The following is a 16,325-nucleotide window of genomic DNA, read 5'->3' on the forward strand; positions in this document are numbered from 1 at the left end:
CGTCACCATAGGATTCAAGACGCTTGAATGCAGGCGTTAAATGAAGCTAGTGTTTGAACGCCGAACGTGTTTTGGATGGAATACGACCACGAACTTAAGGGACAGAGATGATCGGAGTCCGGTTTTTAGATCCTGCTCCGGTAAATCATAGCAACACCCGATCCTACTCTTCCTTGAATTAGATGTTCATCAAAGAACTCTTTGGCAATAAAACTGAGAACACGGACTTTTTGCAAAACAACAAACATTTGCGGAACCAGATAACTAGCACCTGCCAACATATCAATCAGCCAAATACCTTAGGCCCTGATAAAAACGTGCAAATTCCAACCAGAGTCACATTTGGTAATTTAGCTCCGTGTTTAACTCTGGTAGGCGATAAGCTGCAGTTGATGTTTATATTTAGCATAGAAATGTCGCAGATGATAGCGCTCTGTGCTATGGTGAAGCATTCGTGTCTTTACCGCAATTACCGGAACCGAACCTAAATGTTCTTCACCATGAATAATTAGGCCCAATTTTCTGCAAATTAGGAAATATACCTTCTTTACAGCAATGGCCACTTTATAAAACTCAATAGTTTTAGTAACACAAATGACATCCATTTAAAATAATGAGAAGGATTAGACAGACCAAACCCTCGGTTGTTTTGGTTTTGACCAAGTTAAAATTTCAAGTCCAAATTTGTAAGACTCTGGCCGTAGTACACAGAGTTTTTTGTGTAAACTTTAAGTGCGTGAACCTCGTAAACACAAGCGCTGTATAAATATAGAAGAGAAAGCCGAACTTTGATCTGAAGGGAGCAACAAATGAATGTTCGAGTAATACGAGAACCTTCTTCTCGCCTTTCTCTCTTTTTCTAAACGCTTTTGCGTCAACAAGCCCCGGTACTTATATACGCTTTGCTCACTAGACCGCCATACAGAGGAAACAGCTGCAAATAAACTACAAGCCATATAAGGAAAATTTGTTTAACTGAATTCTGCAAACAAAGTTTTATTCGAAGATTAGAAAATGTCAGATAGCGGATGTCAAACTCAGCTTGCAGGGATAGAATGCGATGGAAGAATGATAAGTATGGCAAGAGACCCACCAGGTCAAAGAAGCGTTTACATTCCACCGGGTAAGTTTGTATCAGTTTCATGAGTTTTGCTACATGCTATACAACATGTGCAAATAAAGATTTAAATTGCTATCATATTAAGTTTTTGCTTTTGCCTTTCCCGAAAGCAATAGACAAACAATCTAAAAACAACATTTGATTTGCAAGTTGTGATGCTAACTGCAATATAAACGCAAGCACATAAAAACCTCGTATGAACCACTGTATTTCTGGCTTGGTATTGATCGTTTGTGAAATTAACGAAGCACCAACGCTTGTTCTCTGCTCGAGTTCTATAATTAACTAATTTCTATGTTTAAGTCGATTTTTAGTTTTATCAATCTTTACTTTCCAGGGGATCCTCATCGAGAAACTTATCGACTCTCAACCTACAAAGACTTTCCGACAGATTGTCAGGTTGACGTCAGGAGATTGGCCAGGAATGGATTTTACTTCACTGGGTTCAAGGATCGCGTCAAATGCTTCAGGTGAGTAAAGTTCATAGACAACAGAAAGGAACCGACTTTGTGTTCATGAATATTTTATGTTGTGCGCTTGAATAAAAGTGCGCTATATTCTTACAAAGCGGAGTCATCAGCTCTGCAAAGTTTTCATTTTCCAACTTTCACTTTTTATAGTTGCGGTCAGTGCGTCCAAGACTGGACAATCAGTGACAATCCTGACGACCCCGGTTGGCACAGACACGATTGCCAACATGCACGAGGTCAAGATGCTTCAAACGTTCCATTACGTAAGTTATATTTCTTTTTCATTCTGACGTATTGGTGCAATTGTCATACAAGAAAATTTGTTTCAATAATTAATGAAAGAAATGTTGGAAATGTCCAGCAGAAAGCAGTCTAAGCTTGCAAAGTGTGTTCAAACTACACCGTAGCGTTACAACAACCCATTTATAGCATCTCCTTTATATCACGTTTAGCAAACGGTAGTAATACAACATACGGGAGTGCTATAGGATATATTTAATGATCTTCATATTGCTAATAACTAAATATCGCGAAGTAAATTGAAGTTCTGTTATTTCACTTAACAAAACGAAGAAGCAATTCTAAACCAATATGACGACAGAGTTGTTTAATATTTGTCATTCATTTTCCATCTATTATTTTGTACCTTGCGCTTCTTTCACAGTTTCAATCATTCAACGATTTGATCAAAGAAGAAATGTGACACCCAAGCCCCATTCGTCCCATAACGGCCCCATGCAACGTAGCAGCCCTCCCAGCGCTGGAGAGATTCTAACCCAAGGACTAGACTTTATGGAAGAAACCGGACAACCGAACACATCCACCTATCAGACTGCGTCGGTTGCCCAGGCAACCAGAGTACCGCCACCTAGTGTGGTCGCTGCAACCAGGGCAGCTGAGAGAAATCCTCCTGCTCACGTGACAAACTCTACGTTGGGAGAAATCGAAAGATTGCGACCGACGACGAATTCTTTGTTTCCATGTTCGAATTCAGTGAATCCCCACATGAGGAGCGAGGAATCTCGTCTTCAAACTTTCCTGGATCACTCCTCATCGTGGCCTGCTCATAGGATTCGGGCAACTCCCAGACAAATTGCAAACGCAGGAATGTATTACTTGGGTGAGTTGATCTGATCATGCACTGGCTCATATTTTCAAGCTAAAGATTCAGGCATTAAAGGCAAATATTTGTGACTTTTCTAACTTTTTTCCTTTCTTTTTTCCCAGGTGTAAGAGATCGAGTAAAATGTTGGTATTGCAACGGAGGATTACAAAATTGGGAGAGAGATGACGATCCATGGGAAGAGCACGCCAAATGGTTTCCAATGTAAGTTGAACGCTAAGTTCAAAATACAAAAATTTCGTTTAAAACTTACTTAAATGTTGATATAAACCGACTTTTCTTCGCAATAAATATAACCCTAAGTTGTTTTCATCTCAGGTGCGAGTTTGTTCTTCAAAGGAAAGGAGTTGATTTCGTTCACAACATCGTGTCCAGGTTTCCTAATCTAAGGAGACCGATGATACGAAATCCATCCAACATCGCTCAAATAAACAGAACAATTTTCAGAGGAGCGGGGAATGGATCAAAGTGAGACTTTTTTGCATGCAGTGTTGTTGAGTTTTGTTGCTATTTCGATTGTATTTGGTATGACTGCTGTTACAGTACATTTCTTTCAAATTGATTTTCCTAAATTAATAAAAAAATTGTCTTGCAGTGTCCAGCGATCTCCATTCAACTGTCAAAGGCTGCAAACGAGTGGTCCTGTGATCATTGATCCTCGCGAGGAACAAAGAGAGCGGAAGAGAAAAATTGATGAGATGATGACAACATCCGAAGTTGTGTCCAACGCAAAGCAAATGGGATTTGAAGAGAAAACCATCAGAGCTGCGTTGAGGAAGTGAGTTTTAATTGCAGATTTACGTCTCGAAATGATTAACCACAAAATCAACTTTTGACCGGTTTCTAACGACTTATCATTGTTTCAGACGACTGGAAAGTTGCAACCAACCGTTTACAACTTTGGAGAACTTGGTTGATGCGATCCTCGCTCTCGATAGTTCAAATCTTCCTGAAGATGTAGATACCACAGAACTCGAGCTTGAACCCGGAACAGAAGCTTCTCCATCAATCAGCAACATCACCCGGACACAAGGAGTTCGGGAGATTCGTCGTTTGGAGGAGGCGAGGATGTGCAAGAGTTGTCATCACGACCAAGCTAACATGGTTTTCATGCCTTGCGGCCACCTCGCATGCTGTACATCGTGTGGAGGAAGTCTGGAGAACTGTCCGGTGTGTCATTCAACTGTTCGGGAAAGAGTGAGGTCGTACATCGTATAATAACACGTACAAAACCACTTTGAAAACGAGTTTCAAGTCACGTATAACTCTGTAATATTTGTCTGGTTGTCTGTAATTGTGGAACGTCAAGTGCGTCTGTAATTATTGTATGGTGCAATGTTGTTCTTGAAGAGTCGTAATTGTTTTTGTTCAGGCGTCTATGCTATGCTGCCACGTTTGTTTATACACTGCCTGGTGATTTACAAAATATATAAATGAAGTGTTTTAGCTGTTTTACCTTTTTGTAGAGCAATGTTACCGTCACTGTGTACGCTGTTAGTGGTTGTTTGTTCTATTGTTGTTCATCATCAATTACACGACACGTGCAGTTCTTTTGTTAACTGCACGATTTTTATTGAGTTTTAATTAACAGAATTAACTTTTATTGTTCACTGCATTGTATAATGAAATATATTTTTATATCGTGTTCTTTATATATAGTTTTATTTATTGAGGTGTTGTATTTATTTCATGCTTAATATTAACAAATATTGTGCTTCGCGTCTTGTGATGGTGATGTCTTTGATGTTTAACTTGACTGGTATTTACTCGACATAAACCTTCTTAACGAAATAAGCAGTTTAAAGCAGCTGGTAATTCGAGATCACTCTTTGTTTGATTTTTTAATGATGTCATCAATTACGTCATGCTGATGCATAAGCAAAATAGTACGTGACCACACGTAGTAAGGGTATTTTCGTACGTTGGCTACAGCACAATAAAAGATTTGATGTTAGAACGAAACTGTCACGTGGTACGATACGCTGTTTCTAAATCTTTCTCAGTAATAACCAAGTAAGTCTTGTTGATTTCGATTTGCAACATTTCATTTATGACGTTCGAGCTATTTCTGATAATGTTGCCGACAACAACAAGTTTATCAAGAAAAACCGTTGCGGACGAATTTCGCACAATGTACAACCCAAGTGCCTTTGAACTAGGGCTGTTGAACAATTACTTTATGACGCACATTCACTTCCAGGAAAACTCGCGTTACTCTCTCTTTGTTGACAACGACGTCACAGCGAAACCGCACACACATGTCTGGACGTGATTGACGTCATGCGTTGAACAACAAAGCAACAAAACAGAGCTGTGTGTTCGTGAGGGGAGGGCTGAGTGTTTATATCAAGTATTAACGTCTCGTGGGAAAATGAAATGGGGGTTTGTGTACAACGGTTCGTTCAACCTAAGTCTGTTGTTTAAACTGGGGTTATGTGGAAGGTTGTCAGCCCGTGGGTCGCTTTCACAAAACCGAGGTTTGATAAATAAAAATATCTCGCATAACACAAACGTGAAAACGTTGATCCCACAAAAATCCCCAAGTTGATCCGATGCTTATGGTTGGAAATACCTTTGTAGTCGGGACTTTATCATCGGGAAAAGTGTTTCAGGAATGGTTGCGGTGCATTAGCCCATTAATTTAATGTAAAGCCATACGTCTGGAAATTTTCTTGTCAATTTATATTTTCGATAACTTCACCATGGCGTCATATTACGCCCAAGTAATCGCCAAAGTGGAGCGCGCCCATTTAAATATTTAACCAAATTAGGCTTAAATCTCGCTGAAATGGCCCCGATTAGTTTTGGTGCTACTCTTACAGAAGTTCTGTGACTGCAGTCTTAAAGTAAAGCTATTGACGCGAATTGTCTAATTGGCTAACTTGTTGGCCCTTATACCGTATGAAAAAAAATCAAAATCGTCTAAACGCACTCACCAAAAATATCACAAAAGGTTGCCTCAAATACAATAAGTTTATGAAAGATTTGCCAAATATTGCCAAAAGTGTCCATTAATTTTAACATCAGACAAATCGCTCAATATGGGTGGTTTCAAGTTAAAATTGACTGTTTTATCTGCGCTGTATTTCATTGCACAACACTTTCTGAAAATGTTTTGTCTCATTTCTGCATCTGAACAGCAAAAAACTTATCAATATGCGATCAAAAGTGGACAGTGATGACGTTCCACTGTGAAAACGTTTTCCAAGTTGAAAGTATTCACAGTATTTTAAGTTGAAAGTATTCGCAGTATTTTAAGTTGAAAGTATTCACAGTATTCTAAGTGTACAGCAAAATTTGCAATCCCATTCGTCAGACGCATTGATAATTTTCTTTTCTTAAAACAGGTTATATGGCTAAAATGGCCAATAAAACGCTTTTGCATGAGCTCAACCAATCAAGACCGTCCTTTGCCCAGTCAGCCGTACGTAGAATGATCTCATCCAATCACTATTCCCATCTTGACACGTGACACGGCAAAGCAACCAACGGGTGGAAAACGAGGTAAAAAGTTAGATTCTAACCAGTGATTACTCGTGCAAGCAAACATAAAAAATTCTAAACTGGAGCAGAAATCAAATACAACGCAAACGTCAACTCACTATGATGCAGAGTATAAGTGCAATAAAAAGAAGCAAGAAATGCGATTGGGCAAAACAAGCAAATAATATTAAGTTATGTGACGTAGCCTTATTTTTGTTGATCAAGCTAAAAAGGTGCAGTTGGCTTATTGTAGAAATTAAAATAAGAAAATAAGCGATAAAACAACGCTAAAACCGAAATTACCGACCTATGATATGATAAAGATAAAATTAAAATATCTCGTTACAGGAGTATACATCAGTATCTGAACATTACTGGAACCATTATAACCAAACATTTTCTTAACCAGGAAACTTCCCGCTTGACAGCTAGTCAATTAGCTCTTTTGCCTCACTAACTTTTAATAACATATTCATCGATAAAAACACCCATCTTACTTCTATAAAACCAAAAGGTAACTGAAATCAATAGTCGACCAGCACTTCCCAGCCGAAGGCAACACCACACCAAAACAAATTCCACGCAATGAGACAATCAACGTGGGACGCTAAATACTAATTAGGCCCTCGGGGTAGCCCCCATTTCTGGCCCACGATTTATAACGCATGATTGTATGACGTCTTAATCTCCGCCGATCATGTCACTATGGACATCAAGCTTATAGTAAGCTTTTTTGTCAAATGCCGAGATAATTCTGCAACCGCACTCTTTGATACTAAATGAGGTGTTTTTTTTTTCACAAAGTCCACTGGAGTTTTACTTCGACAAAAGTATCCTTCGACTTGTTTTGCTTCACTGAGCACAAATTTCTGAGGCGGATCATAATACTGATAACCATAGAAATGTTAACTTGTTGTTCATATTCGAATCAATTAACTTTCTTGTATGATGTGACATGTAACATGTATACACACATAGGTACATAGATACATATATATGATGTATAGATGTATACGATTTGAGTTTGTTTTAAACCGAGTTGTAGCCTATCCTGAGTAAATTCCGATTTAACAGTTTTTAGCCAAGAAAATAACTAAACTGGAGATGGCAGCAAAGTTCTTGTTACATAACAATGCAACTTTGTACGCATTCTATGTCGCATTTCAAATCAACGCAACAACTGATCATTCAAGTGACGACCACTTTCACTTGGCTCCATACAAATACTTCTAAGCTTTTCGGAAAGAAAGCTTTCACATATTTTTTATAAAATATTATTAACAAAAGAAGTAGGCTGTCGCTATTTCACCGAAAACATCGTACGTTCGAAGCTGATTTTCACAGTTTCTTGTTAATCCAATTTAATTGTTATAACATAGCTATCAAAAATCTACCTCCTAGTTTAAAGCTCACTTGAATAAAACCTTAAATAGCTAAAATCAAGTTTTTTTCATTTTCCCGTCTCGTTTTCCTAACAACCTTACCTGACCTCTTTATCTTTAACAAAAGGTTGTGTGACCTACTTACCGTAGAATAGTTACTTTCAGCGCCTTCAATAGCACCTTCTCACTATTGAACACATCGCGTGCAATGGAATGTCGAATATGTAACTTGAGATTTTTTGGGTTACACAACACCGGTATGAAAACTTTCCTTTTGTAAAGAAATTGTTTGTTTTTGTTGTTTACATTATGACCAAACAAAGCAGGACAAAGGTGAAAGAGGTGACGCAACAATTTCCCAGATACTTATTACAAACTTATGGACCAATACTTTGTACTGTATTTTCTGATAAAATTCATAATGCACGTGATTGATGAATTTATTTATAGAATTTTGATTTCTGGGGTCACCAGTGCTAACATTTTGTTGCAAACAAACGATGATGTTAAAACCAGCTATAGCGGCTATAAGAAAAATTACTGAGTTGGTTTCGTGACGTGTAAAATGTGCGATGCACATTGGTTATTGTTTTAACATGAGGAAACTGGTCTACAGTATACGTCAAATAAAACGATGAGGCAATTGTAATTATAATCACCCACTGCAGTGTGCTTAGCACAGAGATATAGTCGCTTCTCTAAGAGTGAGTATACACCATGCATATTCATCAACGACAAAATTATGTAAGTGCCTGCGCATATATATAAGTCTATATTTATCATTTAACGTGCGCGGTCATTAGTCATATGAAAATATGCGCGGCATAAATTGATGGCTGTGTTACGCACTTGTGTTGCAATGACGCAGGAAAAAACTCGTGTGGTATAAACCTGACAACATGTTGAGGATTGACGCCACTTCTAGTCGGTAGTGATGTGAAAGGTTGAATGTCTTGTATTGAGAATGACGTAAATCTTCTGAAGAATGTGGTGCCAGATGGGAGGTTGGTGAGGAACGGGAGGGATCCTCCAGGACAGAGAAGCGTTTATGTATTGCCAGGTTAGCAAAAAGCAACTAGATTGTAAACTAAATCTGTTTTATGTCATTTGGAGTTCCTTCTGAAAAAGTTGGTGAAAGGAATTATTGGTTAAAACGATAAGAAAGTAGCAATTGCGTAAAATAACTGCGTTTTACAGGAGACACAGAACGCGAGACTTACAGACTAGCAACGTTTAAAGACTTTGCGAGCAATGTCCCGGTGGATGTTAGAAGGTTGGCATCGAGAGGATTCTACTTTACTGGTTACAAAGATCGAGTCAAGTGCTTCAGGTACAAGTTAATTTGTTAAGTTTTTGAAAAGTTATCACCTACCAAGTTAATATAAATTAAATTTATAAAGGATTCTAATGTCAGCTAATCTTTTCAGTTGTGGCCAGTGCGTGGAAGATTGGAATGTAGAAGACGACCCTACGTCACACGTTTGGCATAAACCTGATTGTGACCTCATAACTGGGAGAGATGAAAGAAATATTCCAATTGGTAATTAATTAAATTAAACTTTAACAATAATTCGAGTAACTTGGCTTCTAATGATGCTCATTATAATGAGTGATTGATTCATTTTGCAATATCATTAAGTGTCTCGTTAATTTGTCTCATTATACTTCCGTTTATGCTGTCATAATAGAACGAGTTACGTGGGTGATTAGCAATTACCTGTTCATATGACGTCACATCAACCGCATTGTAAATATTGGTAAATTCTAGATTCCTTTATTCGTCAACTTGGGCTTACGTCACCCCATGGCCATCGAAACGCGACAAGTCCAGCAACACGACCTCCAACATCTGGGGATCCACAGGCTTCAGAAGATCAAAGAAGACAAATCACAGCAGGAGAAGTCATTACAAATGGCATTGGCATCAGATCAAATTCACCAAACGCCACGCCGGCAGCATTGTTTCAAACAGCAACATTTAGGAATAGTTCGTGCACCACACCTCCACCTAGTGTGGTTGCATCAACCATAGCAAACTCACATAGAAATCTTGCAACTAATTTGGGACACAGGAACTTGTTCCCATGTTCGAATCCGGTGAATCCTCACATGAGGAGCGAGGAATCTCGTCTTCAAACTTTCCTAGATCACTCCTCATCGTGGCCTTCTCATAGGATTCGGGCAACTCCCAGACAAATTGCAAACGCAGGAATGTATTACTTGGGTGAGTTGATCTGATCATGGTCTGGCTCGTATTTTCAAGCTTAAGATTCAGGCATCAAAGGCAGATATTTGTGACTTCTCTAACTTTTTTCCTTTATTGCCCAGGTGTAAGAGATCGAGTAAAATGTTGGTATTGCAACGGAGGATTACAAAATTGGGAGAGAGATGACGATCCATGGGAAGAGCACGCCAAATGGTTTCCATTGTAAGTGGAATTTTCTGTCTCAATGAAAGGATTTCTCAGATTTTGCGTTTTATGATATCTATGTTTAACAAACTTCTATCTTTTGTCCGCAGGTGCGAGTTCGTTCTTCAGCAAAAAAGTCCAGATTATGTTCATGGGATCGTTTCTCGATTCCCTAATCTAAGAAGACCGATAATTCGGAATCCAGCAAATCCGCTTCAACTCAGGAATGTTCAATCAGGACCATTGTAAGCTTTGTTAAAAAGCATCTAGAAATTTTTCTTATTTCAATTAAGAATTTTTAAACTTTTGAAGCATTTACACTTGTTTTATTTGTAATGGTTTTCTCAATTTATTTGGTACTTTAAGTTTAAGTTGGTTCATCTTGAAACATGTCCGTTTGAACGTTCGTCTTTTAACACAAAATAGACCCCGAAATGCATCTCCACCAATCATTGACCCAAGAGAGGAGGCAAGAATACGAGAGAGGAAAATTGATGAGGAGATGTCTTCATCACCGCTGGTGGAGCAAGCAAAGTTGATGGGATTCGACGAACGAGAGATAAGAACTGCTCTTAAAAAGTTAGTTTCTAATCCTCTATATACGGCGGATGATGAAATATTTTGCACCATATTTGCTTAAAAATGTTTTGCACTACCTGATGAATTTCAAAATATGGTGACACTGTTATAAGACATACTTTTTTGTTTTTGCAGGAAATACGAAACCACCGATCGGGGTTTCCCCAATTTCGAAAGCTTGATTGATGGAATTCTAGCAGCCACAACATGTCAAGAACATGAGCCCATAACGTCTTCCATGAGTTCTTCTGCATCAACCAGCAATCTATCTACAACATCCGGACTTCAAGAGATTCGTCGTTTACAGGAGGAAAGATTGTGTAAAGTGTGTGGCAATGAACAAGTGAGTGTTGTGCTTATTCCATGCGGACATATTGCTTGTTGTGTTGGTTGCGCTGAAAATGCATCGACTTGTCCCATTTGTCGATCGAGTGTTCGCGAAAGAATCCGATCTTTTATTGTTTGAGTTTCAGAAATAGCAGTAAAAACACAACGACAAAACATCCCAAAAATGTTGAAGATTTGTAGCATTGGCTGTTGCTAAAATGTTTTGTTTTGAAATTTATTTTAAAAACAAATTTTTATAGTATTGAAATTGTTTTGACAATTTTATATATCTTCCAGTGTTAATGATTTAAGTCTTTTGTCTTTATTCTTCAATAATTGCACATTGTTTTATTCCCTATGTTATTCTATTTCACTGCAATGCATTAGCATGAAAATCGCAGTTACCGTATTTTACGGACCATAAGGCGCAATCTAAATCTTTTTTTTCCTTAAAAGTTGATCGTGCGCCTTATAAGCCGGTGCGCCTAATGTATGGATCATAATGCGTATGCGCATGCGTGCGCATGCGTGCAACGTATTTTAATGAGCTTTATACGGTAACCCATACTCCTTATAATCGGGTGCGCCTTATGTATGGACAAAAAACTAATCAAAGCAATTTATTGGCAGTGCGCCTTATGGTCCGTAAAATACGGTAATGTGTTTGTAAATTATTTCAGTTTTAAAAATAAACGCATTTTAACTTTTAACGTTAAAAACCCAAGTTAATTTCTGTGCTTTATTTTGTTATATTCTACTTCTTGTTTCGTTTTGTTTCGCAACTTGTTTTTGTATTGTTGAATGCCGTGTTATTCCCGACGCTATATTTCTATTAGTTAACAATTTGTAACGTTATTTAAAGCTAATTAACTTATATTGCTTTCTTGTACAGACATGTTTTTCGTTTGTTTGGTTTTGAATGCCAGAATGTGGGAAAATGGTAATTCCTCAACATTCCTCAACGACGAGTCACTATCACGGAACAAGAGTCACATGACAATTTTATCATCGTTTTTATTGGAAGGACAAAACATTTCAACTAACATTGAAATTATAACAGGCGTGATAATAAAATACATCCAGTAAATTACTTTCAACGCGTTAAGGAGTCACTTCCCAATAAGAAGTGGGAATAAAATTTTAGGAGTATTTGTCGTAATATTTTAAGCTCAAAACTTGCTGTAAAGTTTAGAATGTTGTTATAGAAATTTGAGTACAAGGATTCTATCCAAATTAAGACTGTAGGCAGTCCTAGCCTAAATCTCGTAGAAAGCCAAAATTCAGGGGAAGTTTGAGATGTGGTTTTGCGATAGTAGTTTCTTGATTTAATGTACTTTGCATTGAAAAGCCTATCGCTTTGTATTGGGTCATGACCTCTCATGCTATATTAAAAAAACTTCAATTTTTTCATTACTCACAAAATATATCGTACAATAAATTCAAAACTTAATCCACAATTCCAATTAAAACATTTCGCTTTCATCAAGTTTTGAGCAATAAAAACAAAGGCATGACTTAATATATTAAAATATCTCAAAACTTACATAAAAATATTCCGAACAATAAAAAAAATTATTTTGAAATAAAGTACAACCTACGTCAAAATTGTAGTTTCTTCAAAACTAAGATTAGAGCAATGATAGAAGTAACTGTTTCCACGTTAAAATTTACGGCTTTTCTATTCTTGCCGGACAACTTACTGAAACATCAAAGCTCTTGATTGTTACATGACAAGTAACATCAGGTTTGTCGCAACCTACAAGACTTCGTCGCAAGCACGAGCACCTTTTTCCCTTCACACATTTTTCTTTCTTTTTCTTCCATTAACGGCCGGTTACAAACGTTGAAGTACCACTGTGTTACAAGTCTATTGTGCGCTGAATACTTTCATGTCGACCCTTAAAGTTTTCACTACACACGTGTTCCTAAGAACGGTGCTTGCGCTCATAGTTTTATTTGTATTCGTTTCTCTGTTCAAATTAATGAAAATTGATAATTTTATCTGTTGCGTCATAGTAGAATAACAATACAATATATAGTAATGTGTAAAGTACGTGTGGGAGTAATAGTGGTCGTAGCCGACGTAGCGGATAGCTCGTATTGAATTAAGCATATGAATAATCTCTCGATTAAATATAAGTATTCATTCATTCCTTTAAATTCAATTCACAAAGAAATACGTAAACATTTGTCAAGTTTCTGGTTTCAAGTTTATCGGCATTCTAATAGTTACGTAATAAAACAAACTAAATCGTCATCAAAAAATCAAAGCTATCTTTGCTAAAGCGCAAATAACAAAACGACACTTCTAGGTTTTTACGTGAGTGAGATTTGTTGCTGTACTCTTCTGCTTCTATGTCTAACATTATCCCTACCTGCAGCCTAATGCTGTAGAGTGTAGAACATGTAAAAAAATACAGTGATTGCAATAGATTGAATAGATCGATGGTTGATTTGTAATTTTCTATTGCTATTGTTGTGTATATTGAATCAACTATTGGTGATAATTAATAATTGTTAAGAATTCACCAAACACATGAGTTCACAAAAGCCGCTAAATTCAAGCTTCGTGTATAACCTGGAGGTATCGAGGCTTCCTGGTTAATAAAAATACTCCACATCTGTAACTTTCGATTTAACCCGTTTAATTTGTGACGTAATACAAAATTCTAATAAATCCACGGACAACATTTCTATTGATAAGAAAGTTCTTCCAGATGTTACAGATTTTCATATGCCAGGTACGTTTTCTACCGCTTTCACGGCCCACTCAAAACCAACGAACGTTGTGCAATGCAGCTTCATTGTATTCTCATGAGAGATTAAAACTCATTTCCGTTTGGGACTTAAAGTTACGAACAGACATGTAAGATAAGTTGGTAAAATATAATAAAAACAGCAACAGCCGAGCCGCGAGACCAAAAAAGAACAGGTCCTCGCTCTGAACACTCGAACATAGACTGACTCCGCCACTGTTTGAAGCAAATGCGGGACGCCAATCGAAAAAGGACACGCAATGATTACGCGTTCAACCACATCGAAACACTGAGGCGCCAAAAAGAACAAAATCAAATAAGACATTGGACAAAATATATCAAGGTGATACAACATTAACAAAATAAAAGCTTGGGAAAACACACGAAAAACAAATAAACAACGGTGCGAAACATTATTTTGCCACACAGAAAAAACGAAAACATCAAGGACTCTGCCATATAACATTACCCTGGAATGACGCAATACCTGTTACACACACGGCCTGGGGCGGATGTATCTTGTTTTCGTTATGACGTCAAAAGGTCATTCATCGTAGCAGCAACAACAAACTCTTCGTGTGACGTGCACAATGAAAACACTGAAATGTAAACCGGATGTCGCTCACTCTAGCTTGCATTTATATAACCTACACACAGCCTAATCATAGCCTACATATGGCGGATGTTGTTCTTGTCAACACTTAAAGCTGAGTACCCATGTGGTGTGTAAGTTATTTTTCTCATGACAAAAATAACTTCTTTTCAGGTTGTGGACGATAACGATCATTTTGGCCTGGTCATTGTAAATGTTGCGTGAGTTCAAATCATTTGGAGAGCTCTTTCTTCTTCTTGTACAACCATTCCTTCACCTCAGAAGAGATGTTTAAAAGAGGGCTTCCTTCAATGTTAAAGCATGTTAACCAAATAAAATTCTTCTAGAAACCCCGTCTGGAAAGTTGTAATGTCAAGACTTGATGTAATGAAACAATGACCGCATGTCTTGGAACACTTCCACACGACGTCATTCTATGCATGATGGTAGCCTGTCAACTACAAATGCTTTGAAGGTTATCAATCATTCATTTTATTGTTCGTCAAAAGTGCGGTGGGGACGAAAAATCAAGCCAGTTATTACTAACACGCGCCAATGAACAGGAAAAAGTGACAAAGCCGAAAAGGCTTAAAACGTGCTCAAGAGAAATAACGTTGGTATTTGCTGGTAACAACTAGCACGGCCACTAAGCCTATAATTAGTTAAATCCATAAAACATAAGTTTTACGACCGAAGCTGTTTTGTTCACTACAGAAAAAAGGCGATCTGCGTGTGTGAAAAAAGGCTTTAACCTCGTCATATCACATCAGCCTGTTCATTTCCAGAACGATGTTGAACGCGATGTTCCTTTTTTTATTTCACCCAATGCCCAATGTGCCCTGTGGTTTGCCAAGCAAGTCGGATTAACGTTGAGACTGACGGAAGGCGGATAACTCAGGAAGGGGATCCCCCTGGACAGAGAAGTGTTTATATTTTACCAGGTAAGTTGGGTTAGCAATGTCCTGCTGTTAATTTATAGGAATATGCGCACGAGCGCTTAAACATTCTTTGCATATTTTCGAACAGACTTAGTCGTGTGCTGATATTGGCGGCCGTACACGGCATCGCGTAGAATCGTGCTGCTATTTGCAGATACGTGCAGCTGTGTGCAAATGCAGATCTTATATCTGGGCACGTCTGAACACGTCTATAATTATAAGCGTTATTACTATAACGTAAGTTCCTCTTTCGATGCGATCGCAGCAACTTCTAACAAGACAATTCCAGATAAAGTGAAGCGAAAGTACACGCCTCAGTAGTTTGGTGAAATGCTGCAGACTTAAACATCTTATTAAGAGGCGTTTAAGAGCTCAACGGGTTACTTTCCGTCACCGAGCGTTTGTTTTGATTGCAACGACCAATAGGGTTGCAGAGTTGTGTTTGCAGACTTCCGGGCTTTGTGTTGAGCTGGAGCTGTAAAAGACTCTGCTTTTGTTCAATTTTGAATAGAAGCATTGAAAACAATTTTGAATTGTTCTTAAACGACTTGGGTCGTACAGTGGTGTAATAAAGAGAAACGTTACGCAACAACGCGCACTTGTTATGAGGTGAATTATGGCTTATTGCGAGCTGAGCTTTATGCAATGCTAGCTGCTTTAAACGTCGTTCATTTGGAACAAAGAATTTGTATGCCTGCCTAAAAAACCTGCTTTTTACTGCACCAGTATGTCGCGATGTTGACTTATTCTGCTCCAGCTCATGTTACATAAGAGCTCATCACATGACCACAGTAAAATTACAAGTCATTGACATTTATGGTAAAAGTCATCCGTGCTAAGCAACATGTTTCTTGTGCAACCTGGCAGCCACTTTCCCTATATCAGTTACATGGATCTAAATGTATGTCGTCTCTATGTGCGGGAAGTGTAGCAATGTCGCAATTCATGTTATTATGAGTTCACAGACATTCATTTCATTTCACGATTTTCAGGCAACAGCGCGCGTGAGACTTATCGGCTTTCGACATTTCAACACTTTCCTTCCACTGCTCCGGTAGATGCCCGTAGACTGGCAGCTCATGGATTTTATTACACGGGCTACAGGGATAGGGTGAAATGTTTCAGGTAAAATAATTTAGTTCGTA

General features: G+C 38.0%; 2 protein-coding genes across 7 annotated transcripts in view; both read left to right on the forward strand.

Annotated features, from left to right (window-relative positions):
• The first annotated feature begins 899 nt into the window (after window positions 1–899).
• On the forward strand, window positions 900–4,434 carry LOC143445000 (baculoviral IAP repeat-containing protein 7-like). The gene is made up of 8 exons (XM_076943792.1): window positions 900–1,123; window positions 1,458–1,590; window positions 1,741–1,853; window positions 2,255–2,710; window positions 2,818–2,917; window positions 3,032–3,181; window positions 3,309–3,491; window positions 3,580–4,434. The coding sequence occupies exons 1-8, from the start codon at window positions 1,015–1,017 to the stop codon at window positions 3,929–3,931; spliced, it is 1,596 nt and encodes a 531-aa protein (XP_076799907.1). The 5' UTR covers window positions 900–1,014; the 3' UTR covers window positions 3,932–4,434.
• Window positions 4,435–8,477: 4,043 nt separating this feature from the next.
• Window positions 8,478–16,325, forward strand: part of LOC143445025 (baculoviral IAP repeat-containing protein 7-like) — a 47,652-nt gene continuing 39,804 nt past the window's right edge. For 2 of the 6 annotated variants that reach the window (XM_076943829.1, XM_076943838.1), the window contains exons 1-6: window positions 8,478–8,638; window positions 8,776–8,908; window positions 9,006–9,118; window positions 9,347–9,802; window positions 9,907–10,006; window positions 10,099–10,233. In XM_076943829.1, coding sequence (XP_076799944.1) covers window positions 8,527–8,638; window positions 8,776–8,908; window positions 9,006–9,118; window positions 9,347–9,802; window positions 9,907–10,006; window positions 10,099–10,233 — 1,049 coding nt within the window. In that variant the 5' untranslated portion in view covers window positions 8,478–8,526. Of the gene's footprint in view, window positions 8,639–8,775; window positions 8,909–9,005; window positions 9,119–9,346; window positions 9,803–9,906; window positions 10,007–10,098; window positions 10,234–10,414; window positions 10,568–10,702; window positions 11,898–14,999; window positions 15,184–16,172; window positions 16,306–16,325 lie in introns of those variants that run through there. The other 4 variants (XM_076943820.1, XM_076943845.1, XM_076943861.1 and 1 more) reach the window with 3 other exon arrangements.

The sequence above is a fragment of the Clavelina lepadiformis genome, chromosome 1 (genome assembly GCF_947623445.1).
Source record: "Clavelina lepadiformis chromosome 1, kaClaLepa1.1, whole genome shotgun sequence".
NCBI lineage: Eukaryota > Metazoa > Chordata > Ascidiacea > Aplousobranchia > Clavelinidae > Clavelina > Clavelina lepadiformis.